We start from the raw sequence: 21,274 nt of genomic DNA on the forward strand, positions 1-21,274 counted from the left end.
GAATATCATGATCAATGGTGTCGAATGCAGCACTAAGATCAGAACAGGACAAGTAAAGAGACTAGACCATTATCTGAGTTACTAACTTTATCTAGTGCTGTTTCTGGGCCACGATGTCATCTAAAACCTGACTGAAAATCTTCAAACAGGCCGTTAATGCACAAATATTCACATTATTGATTAGCAACTGCTTTTTCTAAAGATTTTAGAAATGAAGGGAAGATTTGATATTGGTCGGTAATTATCTGAAACAGCTGGGTCGAGGGGAATATAGTTTGGGGCACATATCCAGTTAATAAGGATATATTTAATTTGATTTAAGATAGAGCTGTTAATGAAAGGAAACACATCTTTAAACAGTTTAGCTGACAGGTTGACGGTTTGGATGTGATACAGAAACTGTCTAACTGTACACCTGCTGCTTCTTCTAAAAGATGAATTTCATTTCTTCTCCCATTCTAGGGGTCTCCACAGTACTTTGGATGCAACCCTCCCATTTTGCCAGCTTGGGACTGGCATCAGGAGGATGTGCCCACGTGCATGGGAACCTTGCTCAAAGCCCTTGACTTGTCAGGAATCAACCCTTCAGTTACAAGTCAAGATTCCCCGTCTCATACATGGTGAATTCTCTCGTCTAAATTTACCAGGGGGGGTCATCACGGTTGTTGAGGTGCATCATCTGGACCATGAATGTCAGTCCATGTGATCGATGGAGAGATACAGTGTGTGGTATTGAGTACTCGTGTGGAGTCTGTGCATCTGTGTATACGTTTGCCTTCAGGCCGTGATCACATTGAACATACGTAGATGCTAAATATGTCCACAGTCGTGACCACGACTTCCCCTCTCGCTGTAAAGACGCCTGTGTGAGATGATTCAGCTCACGATAGTGGGCCGACCTCGCTCCGGGACAGAAACCATTGGACCACTGATGATCTTGGTTACCTCAGACATCTTTATTCATGGATTTGGTGAATTTGGTGGATGAAGAGGTCCTCTCTTACTGAACATGCACATGATCCCTTCACACATATTAAAGCATATGATGCCAACCACAGCCCCTCATCTGACTGTGCTGTGAAATCTCCCGTCCTCTGATCATTCTGAGGCTTTTCATGCAAGCACTAAAACGACATTTTCCTCACATGTCTTCCTTCCTAAATGCTGATGGTGGCATTAAATAAAAACAGAAGTATGAGCCATGAAGGCCCTTAAGCCGCTTCAACCTTTCCCTCAGTGTTGTCATGTGTTTCCAGTGTGATATGATGTGTATTTTTGAAAATGACGTCTTGTCTCACTTTCACTGGTCGTCCAGGTGAAGCACGGGCTTCTCATATTACTCACTGATCTATTATAAACACAACCACATGACAAGTGGCATCTTTGTTTTTCTGTTTTCTGAGGATATGCATCACACATGCAGCATGTTTTATAGTATAATGTCGCACAAATGCCAGTTTAACGCTGGTATTTTTTATTTTAAAAACAATCATTATAACTTATACTTTTTAATTCCTGTAGGGAAATTTCTATGAGTAGTGGGTGTCTTGCTCAGGGTACCCCAGCCTAATTGAGGGGGATTTGAACTGGCAATCCTCCGGTTACAAGCCTAGTTCCCTTGTCAACGGGCTCCCAAACAAACAACAACCCAATTCTAATTGCAGGATTAACCATAAACTGGTAAATGGTCTGTAGTTATTTAACACTTCTCTAGTCTTGATGACCACTCACAGCTGATTTACACTACAGTTTTGCCATTCACCCATTCACACGCTGCCTGCACAGCTGTCAGGAGCTACATGGGGTTAAGTGTCTTGCCCAAGGACACATGGGCATGTGGACTAGGCTTTTTTCTTTTTATCCAGTAAAATCTTCTGTGCTGTTCATTCACGTACGTTTTTTAAAAGCCCTTTAAAGTTGTAATAAATTCCATATTAATGCATTTTAAAGGAAGTTGAAAGCATCTGTTTTTTTATCATATACAGAATATCTACATTATGAAGTAGATGTGTGTCAGTCTGTGAAAACAGCCTCAGTGACAGGTTTACAGCAGCAGATTTAGAAGAACTGCCAGTTCTAAGAGTTGCCAGTTTACTTACTGACCCTGATGTGAGCTTGTACAGACACAACAATCCTGTGAGGAAACCAGAGGCTGTAATATGGTGAATAATCAGTTTGACATCGTTTCCAAATCTTGATGAGTGCCTCTATTCACACAAGCAAAAGACAAGCGTGTTTATAAAGCAGCTATTTGTCAAAGGCAAACACCGCTCACAGCATCAACGCACCCATCTTCCTGCACACCATCAGTCATGCAATTCCTTTCAATGAAAATCACTTTTTCCACCATTGCCATGACACTGGCCCCCTTCATCTTCCTCACTTCCAGTATGCATGGCTGTTAGCACTAACCCCTAAAATGACTATTTTTAAAAATCAATACATTTTCTTAATCTCTGAAGCAAAGGCATAAAGGCAGAGCAACACTGAATTGCAATTGGTCATTTAATGGTGAAAGCAGTGAATTATCATGTTATAATTCAGATTCTGAATGTTTAAAACTGAATTACCTGCGTGTTAAAAGCAGATGTGGAACATTCAGATTGTATGTTTTATGTGGCTCTAATCTAATCTAATCTAATCCCATCATTTTCTTAGAATTATGGCTTTTTTATTGTTATTTTTAAATGTGGCCCTAATCCTCTTCTGTATTAATGTAATGGTGGCTCCTAACCAAAAAGAGAGTTTTGTGACAGAAACATACAATGCAACGCTAAATAAATATTGAATTAAGAAACCTGGGATCAGGGCCACACAATTGCACGGGACCCTGAAGAAAAAAGGGAACCATGTCCCAGACTGACCTGTGAGTGACAGGAATGAGCCTCAGGAACATGAGTGTACAGATGATAAGATAAGATAAGATGTCTGTGCCCAGAAGTGAGAGAAATTGTTCTTCCACAAAGCTCCAAGAATCACATTGACTCATGGGAAATATGGTAGGGGACATATTATTTTGGGAGAGTAAAAGACATCTAAGGATTTATTTATTTATTTTTTAATCATGTTTAAGGTATTATGTATAAGGTTGTTGTTGTTTTTTGATTAGTATACACAAACTTTCAAAGACAGAAAGAGAGGTCCAACTCACCCTTTAAAAACCAAACCATCTTGTAGATGTCTTTTCTGGAGAGACAGGACGCTGTTCACTGTCCTGGCTCCTGGCTCCTGGCTCCTGGCTCCTGGCTGGTGGGACGAGCTCCCCATCGACATCCGGACAGCAGAAAGACTCCACATCTTCCACACATCTCTTTTGACTCGACTAAAACGACAATGAGAAGAAAAAAAGCTCTTATTTTTACATCGCACTTATGACGAGCACTTTATAGTTTGACTTAGTTGAAGCACTTACTTACTTGTAGCTCTTGTTTGTACCCACATGTTGAAATGCACTTATTTGGATTAGAGCGTCTGCTAAATGACATTTAATGTAATGTAATGTAATGATCACAATCTCGGGCCCTTAACCATTTACAAACTATGAGTACATGTGTCTCAGGGAACTCTCCACGGTTTTATTTTGAAATTCGAGAAAGCAAGGGGTGCCGTGATATTAATGTAATTAATCATAGAAGTTAATTCCAACATCTTCAACTTCATGATAAACTTTCATTCTTCATTTATAACGTCAGTAAATCAAGGTTTTGGTCTCCATCACTAATGTCAGGTCTTCTTCAACATAGCAGGATTTCTGTTTTGTTTTTTCTACAAAAATAGATAAAAATAGATGATAAAGCTCTGCTGGAAAATGAGAATGAGCCTGCATTTTCCCGTGTGTGTGTGTGTGTGTGTGTGTATTTCACTTTGAGCACTGCAGTCTCACCACTGTTTATGAGTAGACAAATTGTATTGACTTTATCTGTCCACCAGGTGTCAGCACCCACCCTCTTTTTGTTAAATGATCAGTGGAAAACAAATGAGTGCAAACCATCACTGCAGAATGCTGCAGTAGCCACAAGTGTGCCTTGAATAAAAGAAAAGAAAACTGCATCTTTCAGTCATTTTAGCTCTGAGTGTAACGAAAGGTCTTTGAGCGAGTGATGGAAGGACAAAGCACATGTCAGCCTCTGTAATACGTCCTCACATTGGAGACATGTTACGTGTAGATAATTGTCCCGCCTCTATGACATGGGAGCGTCCTGTGGTTGGTGTGTGCTGTCAGTAAAAACACCTGCATCTCCATTCATTAGTGAGTCACAGTGAGTGCAGGTTAGACACACCTCATCGCTGCAACTCAACCGACTGGACTGCTGCTGTTTACTGTGGCTGCTGCTGATGAGCTCTGATTTTCTCCCACGGTGCATGTGCTGCTGCTGTTTAAAGACAAGTAGACAAACTTTAGGCCAAACACACGCTTCTCCATGGAGATTGAGAACATGGTGGCAAACAGTGCTCTTATTAAAGCCAGGGAAGGTAAGAGATGGATTCTTTTTACAGAATTTGCCGTGGAATCATGTGTAAAAACGTCAACGTCTCACTCTTTAAGGACTCGATGAGAGTGTGGTGGGATGTCACATGTGACAGGTGGTCACTGAGCTTACATCATGTGTTTGTAAGGAGCGCAGGTGCATGTTTTGGTTGGGTGATGTGAGGACAATATTGCGAAAATCTGTGAGGTGCCCAAAGACGAGAGCTGGTGAAGCTGAAACTGGCCACAGATTTGTCAAGTTTTTCCTGAGCCAATTAGAAAAATAAAAATAAATACGGACTAAATTGACTCTTCTGTTAATTGTCGTCCTTAAACTCTTTAAATCAGGTCTTACAAGTTGTTTTGTTTGCCACAGTGTTTTGGAATAATCAGCTCTTACCTCCAGCTGATTTTTTATTCATTTCATTTTATTCAAACCTTCAACTGAAAACAGCTTTAATTAAAATGCCCCTTGAGTCATTTATCTGCTGCTCTGCTCTCTCTCAAGTGTTTTCTGTATATCCAGTGTTCTCTGACTGTATATCATCATTATTTTCATGGATAAATCTGGAAAATCTTTCCTGGAACCCCTCGTAGTGAGCCACAGACCCTCAGGCCACCCATTCCAGGACCCCTGGAATATACATGTTTTTAGATGAATCCATACTGGTGCCATTTCGCTCTTAGTTTTAGCATTTCTAGGTTTATTTTGTCATCTGTGGTAAAGTCACGTTATCTGTTGTCTGACAAAAAAATGAAAGAAAAACCAGACTCTCGTCGCAAAATAACTTTAAATGTGCTGTTACGTGTTTAGATCTTATCTTTAAAAGGCAGTATGAAAGTTAGGCTGTGGGGTAATGTGGTCCCACAAGCTTTGCATTCCTGTTCCTGGAGCTATTAATAGTTTATGCACTGTAGACGAGCATTCATTGTTTGAAACCTGAAGGGCCGGGCGCACGCTTGCACACATGCATGTTTATGACACTCTGCTGACGAGCTCTGTCATCATTTGGGCTTTCATCATAAAATGTCACAACATAAGACGGTTTTTTATTGTCTGTCTGTCTGTCTGTCTGTCTGTCTGCAGGTGGAGGGGGTAAAGGCAGAAGCTGGAAATGGAAGGAGATGCTTCGCTTTCCTCACATCAGTCAGTGTACGGACCTGGCTATGAACATTGGTGTGTGTGTGTGTGTGTATGAGTGCATTTATTTTGCTTTGTTTTGTTTTGTTTTGGGTGGGGGGGGGTATTAAGCTGCTGTGAACATGTTCTTCCGATTTTTAATTTGCGTATGAAAAAACACTAAATGCAGAAGCAGAATTTCAACACAAACATTTGAAATACAACAAAAACGTTTTTTCATGGAAGAACAAAGAATTTTGCCTTTTCTTTCACCAGTTTATCTGAATTCATGCTACGTTCCATTTGTAGTCGGAACCTGGATTTTCCGAGGTCTTAAGGCGTTGACAGACTCCACAAGAACATATTTTTGTTCTCTGTTCTTGTGGAGACCTTAACACAGAGCAATCTTTAGGGGAGCACCCCCCCCCAGGTCCGACTTCCCAGTTCCGATGTAAATGGAACGCATTATTAGTCTCAGACTCTTACAGTAAATCTAGGAGAAACTTTTCTAGTACAGCACAGAACGTCATCCAGTCAGGATGCCAGAAGTCCACAAAGAGGCGGTCCTCTGTTAGACTGACGGTGAATTATCAGCTCACTGAACAGGTTCATGACAGGAAGGACGGCAAATTCAAACAACAGAGAGTCAAAAGTTAGTAAAAGGCTAAGATTAGTGACAGCAGCCTGAATCATTACATGATCTGTGTCGATGCGTGATTTCACACAAAGTTTTCTTCTTTTCTTCGACAGAACGAGATTACTACAGTGTGTGTGTGAGGCAGCCTATCGGCAAAAGACTCTTTCAGCTCTTCTGTCGCAGTCGTCCTGATCTGCAGAACTACATGTCCCTCCAGAATGCCTTGGTACTCTATCACTTCTCTACATGTTTGTCAAAGACAGTGATTTTGAGACATATTGACTGGTCAATAGCCGTCACATCTCTGGATTTAAAGCTGTGTAATTTTACATTATTATTCAGCCTCTGTTTGGTCTTTGCAAACAGCACAGATGTAACATTATTTATGTGACCATCATGTGAAAATGGGCTCTGTTAACACAATAAGTAGAGTTCCTATGCCTTGGTTGACATCAAGTTCAAGTACCTTTCAAGGGCTTTCCAGGACCAATTCCCTCAAATTCAAGGACCGAATGCGGTGACACAGCTTTTAAGAGCCGCTTCGCCCATGGCGGCCACTTTTATTGATTTGCAGCAAGTGATTGTTCCTGGGATCTTGGGCAAAGACAGTCCTAGTCATTTTCTTTGGTGAGCCTGAACACTGAATGTTACTCGCTCATCGTTCTGCATTCAATCTCACATCAACAGCGGACAGAGACAATGAACCACCAGCAATTATGACTTGACATGCAAAAATTTTGATTTTCAGGGTGATTTTCAAAAAACTCAAAAACATCTGCCTTGAACCTTTGGGGTAAAAGGGGAAAAAAATGAAGGACAGAGGGAAGGTGAGGGGACAAAAAGGGGGGAGAGATCACGAGGGGCAACAGCTGAATTATGTTCTGTGTTTGATAGCACAGAACTAGAATAACCTCACATCATACTGTGATACCCAGACCATGTGGGCCCGATAAGGGTTATACTAGGTCTGACAATATGGGTCTGAAGCAGGTTTATCTCATGTGGTTGTGGTCAAGGGCACACACTCTGTTTTGTTACATTTCTTTTTGCTCTCTTTTTAGGACGCGTTTGAGACCAAGGCGGACGAGGACAGGAAAGAGTCTGGCATCAACATCATTCAGAGATTCCTAATGAGTCAGGTCTGAAAAATGCATGAAAAACTCATTTCCATTGCTTACACTGAATCATGTTTATTAGACTGTTTCTAATTGAATGCATTCAATGAGAATATGTAATAACTGACAATACTAAAGTGCCAGTAATACAAGTAAAGTGATGACCTGGACTTTCATTTATGTCAATAATCTGAATAATGAATGATTAATATCAAAGTGTTAATAATCTGGATATAAATGATCCAAGGAGTCAATAATCCTCCATGTGTCCTCAGTCCAGTCAGTGCATCCCTATCCTGCTGAAACATGGAGAAAGCTGTATTCAGAGTATGGAGGCGGATCCGTGTGTGGATGTCTTTCACCAATGCTCCGAGTGAGTCCAGCTACAAGCTGCTACTAACGCTGTGTGTACCTGTGCACGTGTGTGTGTGTGTGAGAACAATGATGACATTCTATGTTCACTGGATTAGAGACCTGCACAAACACCTGAGTGGAGAGCCCTTCATCCAGTACCAGGACAGCATGTTCTTCGACCGGTTCCTGCAGTGGAAGATGTTGGAGAGGTCAGTGTGTGTGTTAATAATGAGCCGTAATTCATTATCTCTACATGGGTGCTGGAGCCAATCCCATATGACCGGCTGCAATTGCTCTAAGACAATACACGAAGCTCAGCTTCCGCTAAAATGTCGTCATGTGCACTGTATTTACATAGAACGTGATTGGAACGTGTCACTAGTTAATTCAGAATCGGCTGTTTATCACGAATGACGGATCATCTTACGTGATTTTCGTATTCCTGTAGCAGCCTCCGCATTAAAACCCCTGGAAGCTCAGCTTTAGTTGTTCTCTATGGGTTTTTCATCACATCCAGGGAAGCTCAGCTTCTCTGGGGGTCAATGAATCAGTGGGCGGACACGTACGCTGGGCTTCTGCATGATGATTGGAGGAACTTTCTGAACGGTGGAACCAGTATTTGATTGACAGTGTTGCAAGAACATACAAGACATTGGAGCCTTTTCTGCCTCAGTCCTGTGTGGATTTTGCGATGAAGTCTGCAGAGAAATAGTGTGAAATAAATGTGTGTTATTTGTTTGCATTTTCACTTGCACATAAAAACTGTAAATTAAAACACAACTATAACATTTCAGTTTGACATAATTATCACGTTTCCTTGTTCTAGCTGTTCTTTTGCAGAATTGAACAGCAAATTTCATTCACTTCTTCTTAATTAACTCTTGTAACTAGTAGTAACCTCTAGTAACCTCAAGTTCTGAAGCGGCAAATTACTTTTCAGTTTCTACTCATCATTATTATTATTTTTACTCATATAAATATACATACATTTATTTATTTATTTATTCATTCATTAAATGTTTACATCATAATTCCAATGAAGCAACTAAAAAATGCCATTTTAATTCACCATTATTATTATATTTACTACTTTTAACTAAAATAACTTGACCATGACAATTCACTTGACCGAACCCGGCCCAAGCTCGATAATCAATTTTTGTTCAAACGAGAAGTCCCAACAGTCTGGGGTCGAATATACATGCTCTATAGTAGGAGACTCTACAAGCGCCATCTGCTGGATCCTAACAGCTACTACTTCAAACAGTCTTAGTGCTTACATAGGACTGGAGCATGCACTTCAAGCAGGTCATTACAGCTCCAAACTCTACAGTTGCACCCCAAGTTTGAATTAATATTGAATTTTGAATAAATTGTGACAGCACGTGTGTGTGTGTGTGTGTGTGTGTGTGTGTGTGTGCACCATACACACACACACAAACATGGAATTCAATTGAATTCAATTTTATCTTATCTGTATAGCGCCAAATCATAACATACATTATCTCAACCAGGCTCAGAGATGTGCGGTCACCTGCCTCGACCGGTTGAGGTGAAAGGAAAATGGGGGACAGAAGAGAGGTGGGGGACAGAAAGGGGGGAGAGAAAGGAAGAGGGAGATGAGGTAGAGACAGAAGAGAGAGAGAGAGACCAGGAGCAGATACACAACAACTGTATCAAGTCACAAGTTTATACAGTCAATGATATCGACTTTTAATTATAGCGCAATAATAATGGTGATGATATGTATGATAAGGGTAGCCTCGAAAACTGGATCTTGATCCCGCAACCTTCAAGATGAGAATACAGAGAGAGAGAGAGAGAGGGAGAGCAGTTAGTTGTGGAGCTGGTTTATCTTCTTGTACTTCACTGCAATTACTGTTGACTCAGTGCCACATTTAGACTTTCCTCGAGTATGCATAATTGACTGAGAATGAAAACAAGTTTTCTTTTTCTTCAAGGCAGCCCATCAGCAAGAAGCAATTCAGACAGTACAGACTACTGGGGAAAGGAGGCTTTGGAGAGGTAAGAGGTCACAGTCACTTCCCTTTAACCTTCAGTATCAAAGCGAACAATGCAGATCAGTTCAAATCCCCAAACATGCGTTAATCTCCAACTTAATTTAGCAAGGACATTTCTCAAATCTCAATATTGAACAGAGGAGTCTGGTATATTGAGCACTGAAAACCGTGCTGTCGCCGATTCACAACCCGTTCAGACAGATTCTGTTGTGCCTCGGTCATGCAGGAAGTACTGAACGATTCTGTGAACAAATCTTTTTAATCAACTGATTCTAATGATTCATTTACACCAAAAAACAACGTTGCAGCAGTGCTATGATAATCCCGCCCACGTTGAGGAGGAACTATGTACGGTGGTCATGGAAAACGACATGTCTGATATCAAATCGAGTAGCGTCGAGCCGAGTAATGCTAGAACTTTCACTTTCTCAGACAGTGGTTTGAATGAATCATGTATTTTTGTTTAAAAGTTATGCACTAAATTATTAAATTACAATAAAATAAAATAAAATAAAATGAAATCTTCTTTTAAAACACCAACCTTTTTCACCAGTAAGCTTCCATAATTCAAACGTCATTTGCTTTTGATTCTGAGGACACATTTGTCCATTTTTCCCATCTTTGCTCATACTGCGTTTGCGTCTCAGGTGTGGGCGTGTCAGGTGCGGGCCACAGGAATGATGTACGCCTGCAAGAAACTGGAGAAAACCCACGTGAAGAAGCGACGAGGAGAATCTATGGCTCTAAACGAGAAAGAGATATTGGAAGGGCTGGACAGTCGATTTGTGGTGAGATGACGACCTTTGACCTCTGGCTCTTTGTGTCCTTGCTGTAACCTGGTTTCCATTCAACTTTTGATAAAATGTCAAATATTTTGTCTCTTCACCACAGAAGGCTAAAAAATAAGAACAATTTCCGAGGAACAAGGCTTTTTTTTTACTTTACTGAAAATCCTCTTTTGCAGTGAAAAATGAAAAATCCTTGGTTGGTTTTCTGGCATCCATTAAAATGCATGACACATTTAGAGTAAATGTTGTGGTGGCATTTATATTATTATAGTAATATTTGCTTCTTACAATTACTTTTAATTTTTTTTTAAATGTTTATTTCCGCATAAATCTAAAATATCTTCAAAATAAACAGGTTTATGGAAACACACATTGTGTCCATTTGACATCACTAACTGTTGCAGTTTTCCTGCCATTGAGAGCAGACTCTTTCACTTTCATTTTGATTCTTCATCAGGGTAGAATGTTGCTCTGCTGGTTAAAGGGATAATTCAGGGTTTGTGTCTTGTTCTAATGCTGCGCTCACAATAAACGCAGTGTGAATTCCTTGAGCGGCGAGTTTACATACAAAGTCAATGCACAGACTATCTTATACAATGCCATGAAAACCAATCAACATTGAGATTCTTCCACTGAAGTCTCCTCTGTGTGATGGCACACAGGAGTTGTCAGTTTAACAAACAGATGAACAACATTTTTCACAATTTGTCACCGTTTTGGTGACAGAGCTGGTTTAGCTGCAGTCTGTCGCTCTCTTCCTTGATCTCTGTTTTTGTTCTTCTCTACTTCATTTCCTCATATTTTGTTATTGAAAAAAAAAGAGATTTCCCATGTGTTTGTGCGCCGAGGTTTTACATCCTTTGACAGAAACAGTATAAAGTATTAACTCCACAATTCTTTACTCTGAAGTTTTTGTTTTTCCCATTTGCAGGCTTATATTTGAGCTGACAATATGCGTCTCAATAGGGTAATTATTGGCTAAGATTCACGTGACTCAGTATAGTATAGTATAGTATAGTGATTTAAATGGAAGATCATTCATAAATTATTTACCTCTCCTTTACATTCTGAGGCTGTTCCATTGGGTCATTATTCACTAACATACCTTATCATGACACATTTTTAATTCCAAATCTGATCTCGGATTTGTTTATTAATTTAATCTATAAGCTTGTTTTGTACTGAATGTCATGTTATTTGACCTCATCTGGCCACTTTCTTGGACACTTGAGTTGGACACCCCCGGTCCAAAGCTTCTTCATGTTCATCTCTCATTTAATGCTTCAGTTCAAGACATCAATACTTAACAATTCCATGACATCTTTTAAGGGAAAATGTTGGACATTGTAAAGTTTGGGTAGTTTCAGTGGGTGTTCTTATTATAGAAAGATATGTATGTGTGTGTGTGTGTGTTCGTATTGGTCTTTTTATGTGACTGGCTGACACTTAAGGCTCAATGCTTTTTAATACATGCACTCCCTGGCTCTCCACTTAGGTGAATCTGGCATATGCATATGAGACCAAGCACTTCCTCTGCATGGTTCTGACCATGATGAGCGGCGGGGACTTGAGGTTTCACATTTATAACATCGGCGAGCCCGGCCTGGAGAGAAACAGAGTATGTTTCTATGCTGCAGAGGTCTGTTGTGGTATACTTCACCTCCACCAGAAGTCAATAGTATACAGGTCAGTGTATTTTCACATTGGTAATGCATTATGACACAAGGTGATAGAAGGGAGGGGGGGTTTGTGTGGTAGTATGAGACAACTGAAAACGTCTGTCTAACAGAAAGATAAGATGTAGAAGATATTTACAATGTTATAGACTGATTTTATCATGTTAGCTTTTTGTTAAGTGGCTCAAATCAGGTGCTCAAACAACGCATCTAATGACACATTTCCATTATACAGTTCTAGCATGACTCAGCTCGAAACTACTCGGTTTTTTTTGCTTTCCCGTTGGAGATAGTACTGATACCTGCTCTGGTAAGGCTCCAAGCGAGCTGAGCGGATACTAAAATGTGATGTCAACAGACTGCCGGCCACTGATTGGTCAGAGAGTGTTGTCAATGGAAGAGTCAAGTGTGTCGTCCTACACAAGAATCCAACTGATCAATGCTGAACTGTAGATCAATTAAAAATACTAAAACATGTGTTAATCTCCAACATTTAGCAAAGGAAATGTCTAAAATCTTCATATTTCACAGAGGAGTCTGGTGTATTTAGTGACAGCACTGTTGAAAGTCACAAGCATGTTCAGGTGTATTTCAGTTCAGTGACTGTGTCCGGTCATGCAGGAAGTACTGAACGGCTCTGTGAGCAAATCTTCTTAAATCAACTGATTCTAATGATTCAGTTACACCGTAAACAACTGCTTTGCCCGTCACTCGTTTGTTTTTGTGCCGCGTATAAACCAACATCACTGCAGTTCCGTGCAGCCGCGCTATGGCGACTCCGCCCACGTTGTCGAGTTATTATGAAGTAATGGAAAACGACATAACTGATAGCAAACCAAACAGAGTCGAGCCGAGTCGTGCTGGAACTGTATGATGGAAAAGCGCCATCAGTGTCGGTGAAAAAAACCAAATGATCACTTTGCCATTTTAATGGTCACTGAATAAACTGTTGTTTTACAGAGATCTGAAACCAGAAAACATTCTACTGGATGACAATGGTACGTACAGCCACACTTAACACCCTTGGTTTGTTCTCAGCTTAGTGTACAATAAGAGATAAATGCCCCATAATAACCTTGAATCAGATCACGCATTCCATGCTGTGCAGAAGGAACACGATCAATATTTTCACAGCACTTTCTGATGTGGCTATTTTTAGCTAGCTGGAAGGAGATGCACGACAACAGTTCAAGTTCTGCCAAACGTGGCCAATCAGACATGTCTACCAAGAAGGAAACAGTTGCTGGTATTTTGACACGAGTGCAAACAAAGGCAGCTTGAGGAAGTGAAAGGCTGAGTGCATCAGGCGTGGTATCTATTTTAAGAAACCTGTTCCTTCACAGGAGCCGCCTTGTTTTTTACTTTTTTTTTCTTTGTGTTTACAAATCCAAAGAGCTCAGGGAACGCCGTGCACACGTTTTGTATTAACTAAGCAAACTATTTTACCACCAGAGAAGCCTGAGGGAAGGGATGTACAGTCCATCAGGCTAAAGAGAGTCATAAAGGCAAATATGTCAACTATGAAACCATTTCAGTGGATTCTTTCCTGCTTGTTTCTCCACAAAGGACACATTCGCATCTCTGACCTGGGCCTGGCTGTGAGGCTGTCTGAGGGGAGACTGGTGCGAGGCAGGGTGGGCACACTGGGATATATGGGTACGTACCACACTAATGACACATCACATGAATGTCCAGCCAAAGTCGAAAGAGAACCTATGAGTCTAAAGCAGCACTAGTGGGCTGGTACTGTCTGGTCCCACTTTTATTGTGTACTCCTCACAAGATGCCGTTATTTATCCGTCCAATTCATTATTATGGCCCAACATAATAGTTTTTCAGGGTGCACTACTTGTGTTCACTCATTCTCACAAGAGTCTAGTGTTTGCATCTAGTGTCTAATGATAATTATTTATTGTTAAAGAAGAACAATATCTATCGGGCAGATTAAACACCAAATAATATGGACTGTGTGGTTGACACTTAAATAATTTTTGGAAATGTTAAGGATAATCTAAACATACAAGTTGTAGTTCCAGTTTTTAGTTGTTTTGATATAGACAAAATATTTAAATACATAAATAAATAGATGTGAACATCACTAACATCTTCTGGTATCTTTAATTTACTGGAGATTTTCATAATTTTGTGATTTCATAATACCGACGTACATGCTTCATATGGATAAGGGGAGAACTGGCACTTTTTGTGCAACACAGTGAGTAACATGTGTTTAGGTGTAGGCTCCTGGTTACATCATGGCTTGTCCTCAGACTGTCAATAACCTCTCCATAAAAACACCCTGGAATATTCCTCTAACGCCACAACTGACATCTCGCAATGTTCCACGACTCATTCACCCTCTCACCCGTTCTGTGGATAGGTGAGCACCCCCACCCTCGAGTCTGTGCAGACCTTATGTGCCGACTGCACATTCTCCCTGTAGCACAACATGTTCCACTTGGTAGCACGGGTTTGCGACCCGGACCGACAGAGGCCCGGTTTCCTCCCACAGTCCAAAAACCTACAGAAATGAATTGGAATTTCTAACCTGACCGTAGGTGTGAATGGTTGTCCATCTCTGACTGTCCAGGCTGTACCAAGAGACTGGCTCCAGCGACTTTCATGCAGAGGATAAAGCAGTAGACAATGAATGAATTAAACAATAAAGAACAGGGTAACTGTGGACACTTCCTTGGCGTTATGCGAGGATGTCCGCTGGTACCTCATACAAGGACAAACAACTGTCCTTGATGAACTCCAGGTGAGAAATCACAGCTACTAGAATGGAACGCGAGATCAAGCTCACATGCACAGAACCGTTACTATCCTCACAATATTTCTACAGCAGGCTGAATTGACACTTTGAAGTGGAGGTTTACAACGCAAACAAAGAAGAACCGCATCCTTTCCAGTATGAAAAGGCCACTGTAGTTCCCCGACACACTTGTGAAAGGGAGGAGATGAGTGGAGTCCTCAATCTGCCGTCTCACCTTTAGATGTTACTATTTCTTACTCAATGGTCCTTTAAATTAGATCATTATAAATGATGATGACCTTGTAAGACTAAAAGATGTAGGCTAACATATGTTAACAAACTAGACAGCATTTCTCTTACTTATATTATATTAATAGTTTTTTGCATTACGATGATCACAACAATGAAAATTCACCTGGATTACACTGGTGTTTGGTGATGGAAATCTCCAGATGTCATAAATAAACCCTCATCACAATGTGCCATGCACTCTGCAGCAGAGCAGACACTATTTATTGATCTGAACACTCATTTCAGCTCCAGAGGTGATCAGCCACGATCACTATGGCATGAGTGCAGACTGGTGGGGCCTTGGCTGTCTGATTTATGAAATGACTGCAGGACAGCCGCCGCTCAGGGCCCGAGGAGAGCATCCAAATACCTCGGAGATGGAGCGAAGGATAAAAAAGCAACAGGAAGAATATAATAACAAATTCAGCCATGACGTAAAAGACCTCTGCTCTTTGGTGAGTGCTCAAATGATTGATATCATCAACTGATATGCAAGATCTCCTTCCTTTTGATTACATTTATAATTTGATTTCATCCAATCATTGCAGGTTATCTCAGTTCCACTTCCTGTTTTGCTTGGATATGAGATTCCAGAGAGCTAAAACCTTTGATTCAACTCCTCCAAAGATTTACTTTGCATATCACACATACACTGCAGGAGGTTTGAATGAAGGTCTATGAGAAACTTAGCTTCCACTTACAATGGTCTCAATCGGGTCTCCTTCAATTCTGAGGAAAATACAAGAAAAAGCAGAGCAAATACTGTATGAGTGGACACTGGTGTGATTGACAGCTTGTACCTTGTCAAATTGTACATCTTGGGGATTCAAAACAGAAGACTACATAGATGATTTTAGAGATATGTGCATATACTTTTTAAGTAAGATAAAGTAAGAGTTTGGATCCAAGAATGACTTGATGATAATGATAAAGTAAGGTTAGCAGATTACTGCTTTCCTAAACACCTGTTCCCTGTAATCATGTACAACGTATAGAGAGTGGATTTAGTCTTCCAGTTGAAAAACAAATTGCTGTTTTGAAGCCTCAAGATTTGGAATTCGCTTGAATGAGCAGAATAGAGTGAGTTTGTGGTATTTTTGGTTTTCTGTTTGAGTCCCGGCACAAATCGCCAGTCTCAAGGCTTCACATTGGGAGCAAACCAAAATAAACTGTCTTACTTACTTTTTCTTTCTTAATCAGGCAAATTTGCCTAATGAAGGTCTAGGACCAAAACAGTGTATGGGATTCTTTCTTTGCCATTTAATTGCATTCCATTTGTAGTCGGAACTCAAATTTCCGAGGTCATGGGGCGTCCTTACACGGGAACTTGGATTTCTGACTCAAAGCAACCTCACCAATCCTGACATGGAATTACAAGACGGCTGTCACCAAACTAACACTGCTACTTCCACCGTTAATCGCGCATCTATAGATTAAAGAACATTAAATTAGTCGTACACATAGTACTGCTTAACTTTAAGCAAGCTTGTTTGTGTGCAGAGAATGCCATGTAAAGCGTCATTATTGACTAGTGTTGCTAACAATGGCTAGCCCAAGAGATGTTTTTTTCCAACACTATGAACTTCTCTATTAAGTATTAGTATATTTGTTTTATACAATTGTTTTTATTTTTATTTCTAAATTGTTTTATTCATTTGTTTTTATTTTTATTTCTCCAATTCTTAGTATCCACAACTGTTCTTATATATATACCAAAAATATAGAAGTATTTACTCAACAAATTAAGTTCAGCAGTTACACATCTTCTTCACTTGAAACATGTGAACAATAAACTTTATAGGCCAAAATAAAAGAGAATAGCCGTCAATAAACGAAATGTGGTTAAATACCCAGTTCAAGTGTAGCTCATGTGCGCTGTAGCCCAAAACACAATGGCCGCTTTACCACAAGAGCCAAAACAGAGAGACGGTAACTTACTTCACAGGTGTGGTCGACAGAAGCAGGAGGAAAGATGATGAGGAGGAAGAGACTCACGTAGCTGACGATGTCGGCTAAATCCACACAGACTCTGCTGTCACTGGTCGTTAGCTCGTTAGCTCGTTAGCATGGTCTCGCGCAGCATCACTCGCTACTAGGTTAGCAGTTAGCTTAACTCCGTTCTTCTTCTCTCTTGAGTAATCCATGCAAACTCACAGAAAAGTCACCATAAAATCTCTCAAAGTGTCCTGGTCGAACACTCGAACACTCGAACAGAAACTGGTGACAGACTTTAATTAAACAGTTAGTTTCACCTGGAAGCGTCTCTCTCTCTCACTCTCCCTTTCAAAATAAAATCAAATCACATCCCATTCATGTGACTATTTCTTCCTCTTCTCACAAAGTTCAACATGTTAAACATTCGCAATCAACAAATTAACATATCAAATGCAACGTTTCAATAAACATTACCCAATATTTCATTGCTGGACAATTGTTTTAACTTAATTTTTAACATGTATTGATGATGAACTTAAACTCTTTTTAACCTAAAATGATGTATATTAGGCAATTCAATGATTCATTCCAACTTATATCATTTTATTTTCTGAATGAATTCCCATTGGCTACAATAATAATCCTAATCTCTCTTGCACAAATACATCCTTTAAAAATAAACAAATAAATAAAATGTCATTTTTCTTTCTCCTTCTATTGTAGCTGCTGACCAAGGACCCAAAGCAGAGGTTGGGCTGCCATGGTTCAAAGGGGAAAGATGTACAGTTTCATCCTTTCTTCAAAAAAATCAACTTCAGAATGCTGGAGGCGGGACTTGTCAATCCGCCATTCAAACCTGATGCAAGTACCCTGACGATTCCCCCCGTCTGAATTCATTAGTCTCACGACGTAATATGTCGTGAGACTAATGAATGAATGAAATCCAAGATGAAAAGTTGAAATGTTTTGACCATGACCTGCACACAGGAAGTAGGTCTTCCCAGACAGGAAGTAACCCGTAACATTGGCATACACTGACCAATCACCAATCTGATCAAAACTTCAGATGTGAGACCAGAGACCCTCCCTGAACACAGGAAGTCGGCCACCCATAACAGGAAGTGCATTGTAACTTAAAATTTAAATCTGCACTAAACTTCACATGTGAGATAAGTGACTCGGCCAGAACACCAGGGCTTACCCGGCCTGTAGATGGGGCTGCGGCTGCGAGGGCCCACACGACGCTGGTTGCAAAAACAACTACCAAATCTGGCTCCAATACAGTGTGTGAGAATTAGTGCCATCTAATGGTAAGACTGCAGAATGCAACAAATGGACGACTCCTCCCCCTCTCATGCATGTCAGTGAAATTCACCTTTACATACCAGACTGGAGTAAACACTCTTTCACAACTCTCCACTGGTTTGTTCCAAAGAACAAGATGGTGCTGCCCATCACAACAAAAACTGACTGTACATTACCACGACTGCAGATTGACTACAACACTCTGAGATGATAATCCGACTATATATAGAACCACGCTAAACATTAATAAGCATGTGTAGAAGCAAACTTGTGGATAATTGTGAATTATGTATGCTACAGTGATTACACACATATACACATGTTTAGATTTGGATGATGAACTGAAACAACTCATTACAGACGTGTGTTGACTGTATGTTTTTGCTCATGTAGCCCAGACAGGTGTATTGCAGTGATGTACAAGACATTGAAGAGTTTTCCTCAGTGAAAGGAGTCACTCTGGACCAAATGGACAACAGCTTCTACTCCAAGTTTAACACAGGCAGTGTTCCTATAACCTGGCAGAATGAGGTGGGTTCATCATATTATTAAAAGAAAAAAAACAAACCGCTAAGTGGTCTTGCTATCTCCCCCGTAGATGATAGAGACAGGATGTTTCCGGGAGCTGAATGTTTTCGGTCCTTCTGGGTCTCGAACTCCAGATCTGGACTGGACACAGACCCCCGAGAGCCCCAAACGCAGTCTGCTGGACCGATTCCGCCGCAGACATGTAAGAAGTTCTCCTCAAAAATGTGTGTACAGACACGGCTGTCGAGTGAAAGCTGAATGTTTCTCCTCCACCTCTCGTCCAACAGCAGAATTCAGACTCATCAGAGGAGAGCAGACAGAGCTTGTTGCCCAGTGAAAGCTACATGAAGTCAGGACTCGTCAGTACGACCCTCTGAAGACTGTCACAGCAGACAGAGTCATCAATGGACTCTAGCTGTGTCTCAATTCAAGGTCTGCACACTTTGCGGTATAAGGAGTCTGCCATCTCTGGCCACAGCCAACCAGACGTCACGTTACAAAATGGGCTATAACTCACAAAGCTCCATATCTGGCATGCAAACACCTGTGGGATATGTGGGATTTCTGGGATAGCTACGGAGGATCCATGTGTAGGTCACATTTGCCTCATTTGGAAGAAGCTTTTAGAAGTACAATTTCTTAGTCACCTCCTGCTTCTAAGGGGCGTCACCAGTGGAGATAGAGATCAAATGCCTCTGTACGTAATTGGATAGACCTGAAACCACCAATGATCCGGATGACACGTGCGGCGCGCCGGAAAATGTGTCAACAAAACGTGCTTCATTTAGTTTTGTAGGAGTGATGGTTATCTATAGATCTAGTAATGGCACTTAACTAACCACCAGCCAGGAATCCAAAGATGGCTGTCCTTCAGTGACTGCCAAAGTAGCTAGACGTCGCTTCTCTGTCATCATTGCATTAAGCCCGCCTCTATTGCGCCAGGAAGTTGGCCAAAACAGAGTGACAGCAAATCACTGGCGGACTCGACAGGGTCCACCCCGGACAGGTCGCCAGTCCATCACAGGGCCTAAGCAGCGAAATAAAATAAAAGAATCACATGATAAGGGTTAGGTCACAGTTAGGCAACTGCAAGGGGTGGCAGAACTTATACCTGAATCACCTGTAGCTCCGCCCTACTTAAAAGTTACGCCTCTGCACTCAGACACATCTCTTTTTTCCATGTTGTCATTTTATTTGTACACGCTCATTAGTTTTACGCGTGCAAACATCGCGGAACGTCACTGATAACAAAAGTGCCAAGTTTTCCGCTGAAAAAAGAGGCGTGACCAACAGACGTCGATGAAAATGCCTCGGATTGTCCTAGAACCAATCACACCAATGAGTGACAAGAACGTGTCAACAAACTTGCTTGTTGTAGTTGTCCAGGAGGATGACGATGATCTGGTGATGAAGCTCAAATCAAAAGACAGCTGCTCTTTGGTGGCTGTAGTCGTCGTGTTAAGTCCACCTCTCGCGTGCCAGGGTTTGTGATTGATTATCTATTTTTTTTGGAGATGTTGTAGTTGGCCAAAATGACACCCATCTTTACTACTCAGCACCCTTCCAGTTACAAGCCAATTTCCCTTCCTCTTGACCATGGGATGACCATTTTGACATCTTCTGGCCGATCAATGCAGCTGATGAAGGATACAGACCCTGAATTGAGACACAGCCGCTAAAAACCTCCATCACCACCATCACCGTTCCACTGTAGCAGCAGAAGACAAAGGGAGAACAAATCCTGTTCCTCTCTTTGTAACGAATCATTTCTTTACAGCTACTCTACATTAGCACTTGTTGGTTTGTTTGTTTTTTATCTAATGTATATTTCACTGTTCTGTCTGTTACATACACTTTATTTCTATACATTTGACAAATCTTGTTTGTAAAGAACATTAATTGTGATATAAAACACAGTATATGAAGCTCCTTCATATAATTATAACCATGTTAACCAGCCAGTTTCACTGCCAGTGTTTGTTGTTTTTAAATAATAAAAAAACTAAACAGTAAAGCTGCTGTTAATGAAATCCTTTAGTTCAATTGTGTTAATGTGTCTCCATATTTTGACAGTTCACACTGAGCTGAACGGGGTTTTTGAAGGTCAGGACTGTGGTGATATTGTACATCTCAAAGTTAGATTTCCAGATTTCCACAAAGAGATAGAGTTAAATTTAAACTTAAGGATATGAATTACTTCCAATATGTGAAAAAAGGTGGAGGACAGGCCCTCAATATGGTTTGGGGAAAAAAGAAAGGTCTTAATTTACAGGGCTGCAAA

At 40.7% G+C, this 21,274-nt stretch overlaps 1 protein-coding gene and 1 long non-coding RNA gene across 2 annotated transcripts; one reads left to right on the forward strand and one right to left on the reverse strand.

The window, feature by feature from the left end:
• Window positions 1-4,312: 4,312 nt before the first annotated feature.
• Window positions 4,313-8,443, reverse strand: LOC122764745. The gene is made up of 3 exons (XR_006359873.1): window positions 8,122-8,443; window positions 7,815-7,880; window positions 4,313-4,373 (listed from the first exon to the last, which is right to left on the reverse strand). It is a non-coding gene; the product is annotated as an uncharacterized LOC122764745 (long non-coding RNA).
• On the forward strand, window positions 4,366-21,023 carry grk5 (G protein-coupled receptor kinase 5). The gene is made up of 16 exons (XM_044018666.1): window positions 4,366-4,473; window positions 5,556-5,645; window positions 6,339-6,451; window positions 7,287-7,364; window positions 7,616-7,713; window positions 7,811-7,903; window positions 9,656-9,719; window positions 10,363-10,503; window positions 11,999-12,189; window positions 13,140-13,177; window positions 13,746-13,835; window positions 15,472-15,680; window positions 17,884-18,021; window positions 18,859-18,996; window positions 19,064-19,195; window positions 19,281-21,023. The coding sequence occupies exons 1-16, from the start codon at window positions 4,422-4,424 to the stop codon at window positions 19,368-19,370; spliced, it is 1,755 nt and encodes a 584-aa protein (XP_043874601.1). The 5' UTR covers window positions 4,366-4,421; the 3' UTR covers window positions 19,371-21,023.
• The last annotated feature ends 251 nt before the right edge of the window (window positions 21,024-21,274 follow it).

Source organism: Solea senegalensis, unplaced genomic scaffold, assembly GCF_019176455.1.
Source record: "Solea senegalensis isolate Sse05_10M unplaced genomic scaffold, IFAPA_SoseM_1 scf7180000017642, whole genome shotgun sequence".
Taxonomy (NCBI): Eukaryota; Metazoa; Chordata; class Actinopteri; order Pleuronectiformes; family Soleidae; genus Solea; species Solea senegalensis.

Coding starts and splice junctions, on each gene's coding strand:
- grk5 (XM_044018666.1), top strand. CDS start 4,422: ATGGAGATTGAGAACATGGTGGCAAACAGTGCTCTTATTAAAGCCAGG. Junction 4,474..5,555: donor TCTTATTAAAGCCAGGGAAG/GTAAGAGATGGA, acceptor GTCTGTCTGCAG/GTGGAGGGGGTAAAGGCAGA. Junction 7,904..9,655: donor CAGTGGAAGATGTTGGAGAG/GTCAGTGTGTGT, acceptor TTTTTCTTCAAG/GCAGCCCATCAGCAAGAAGC.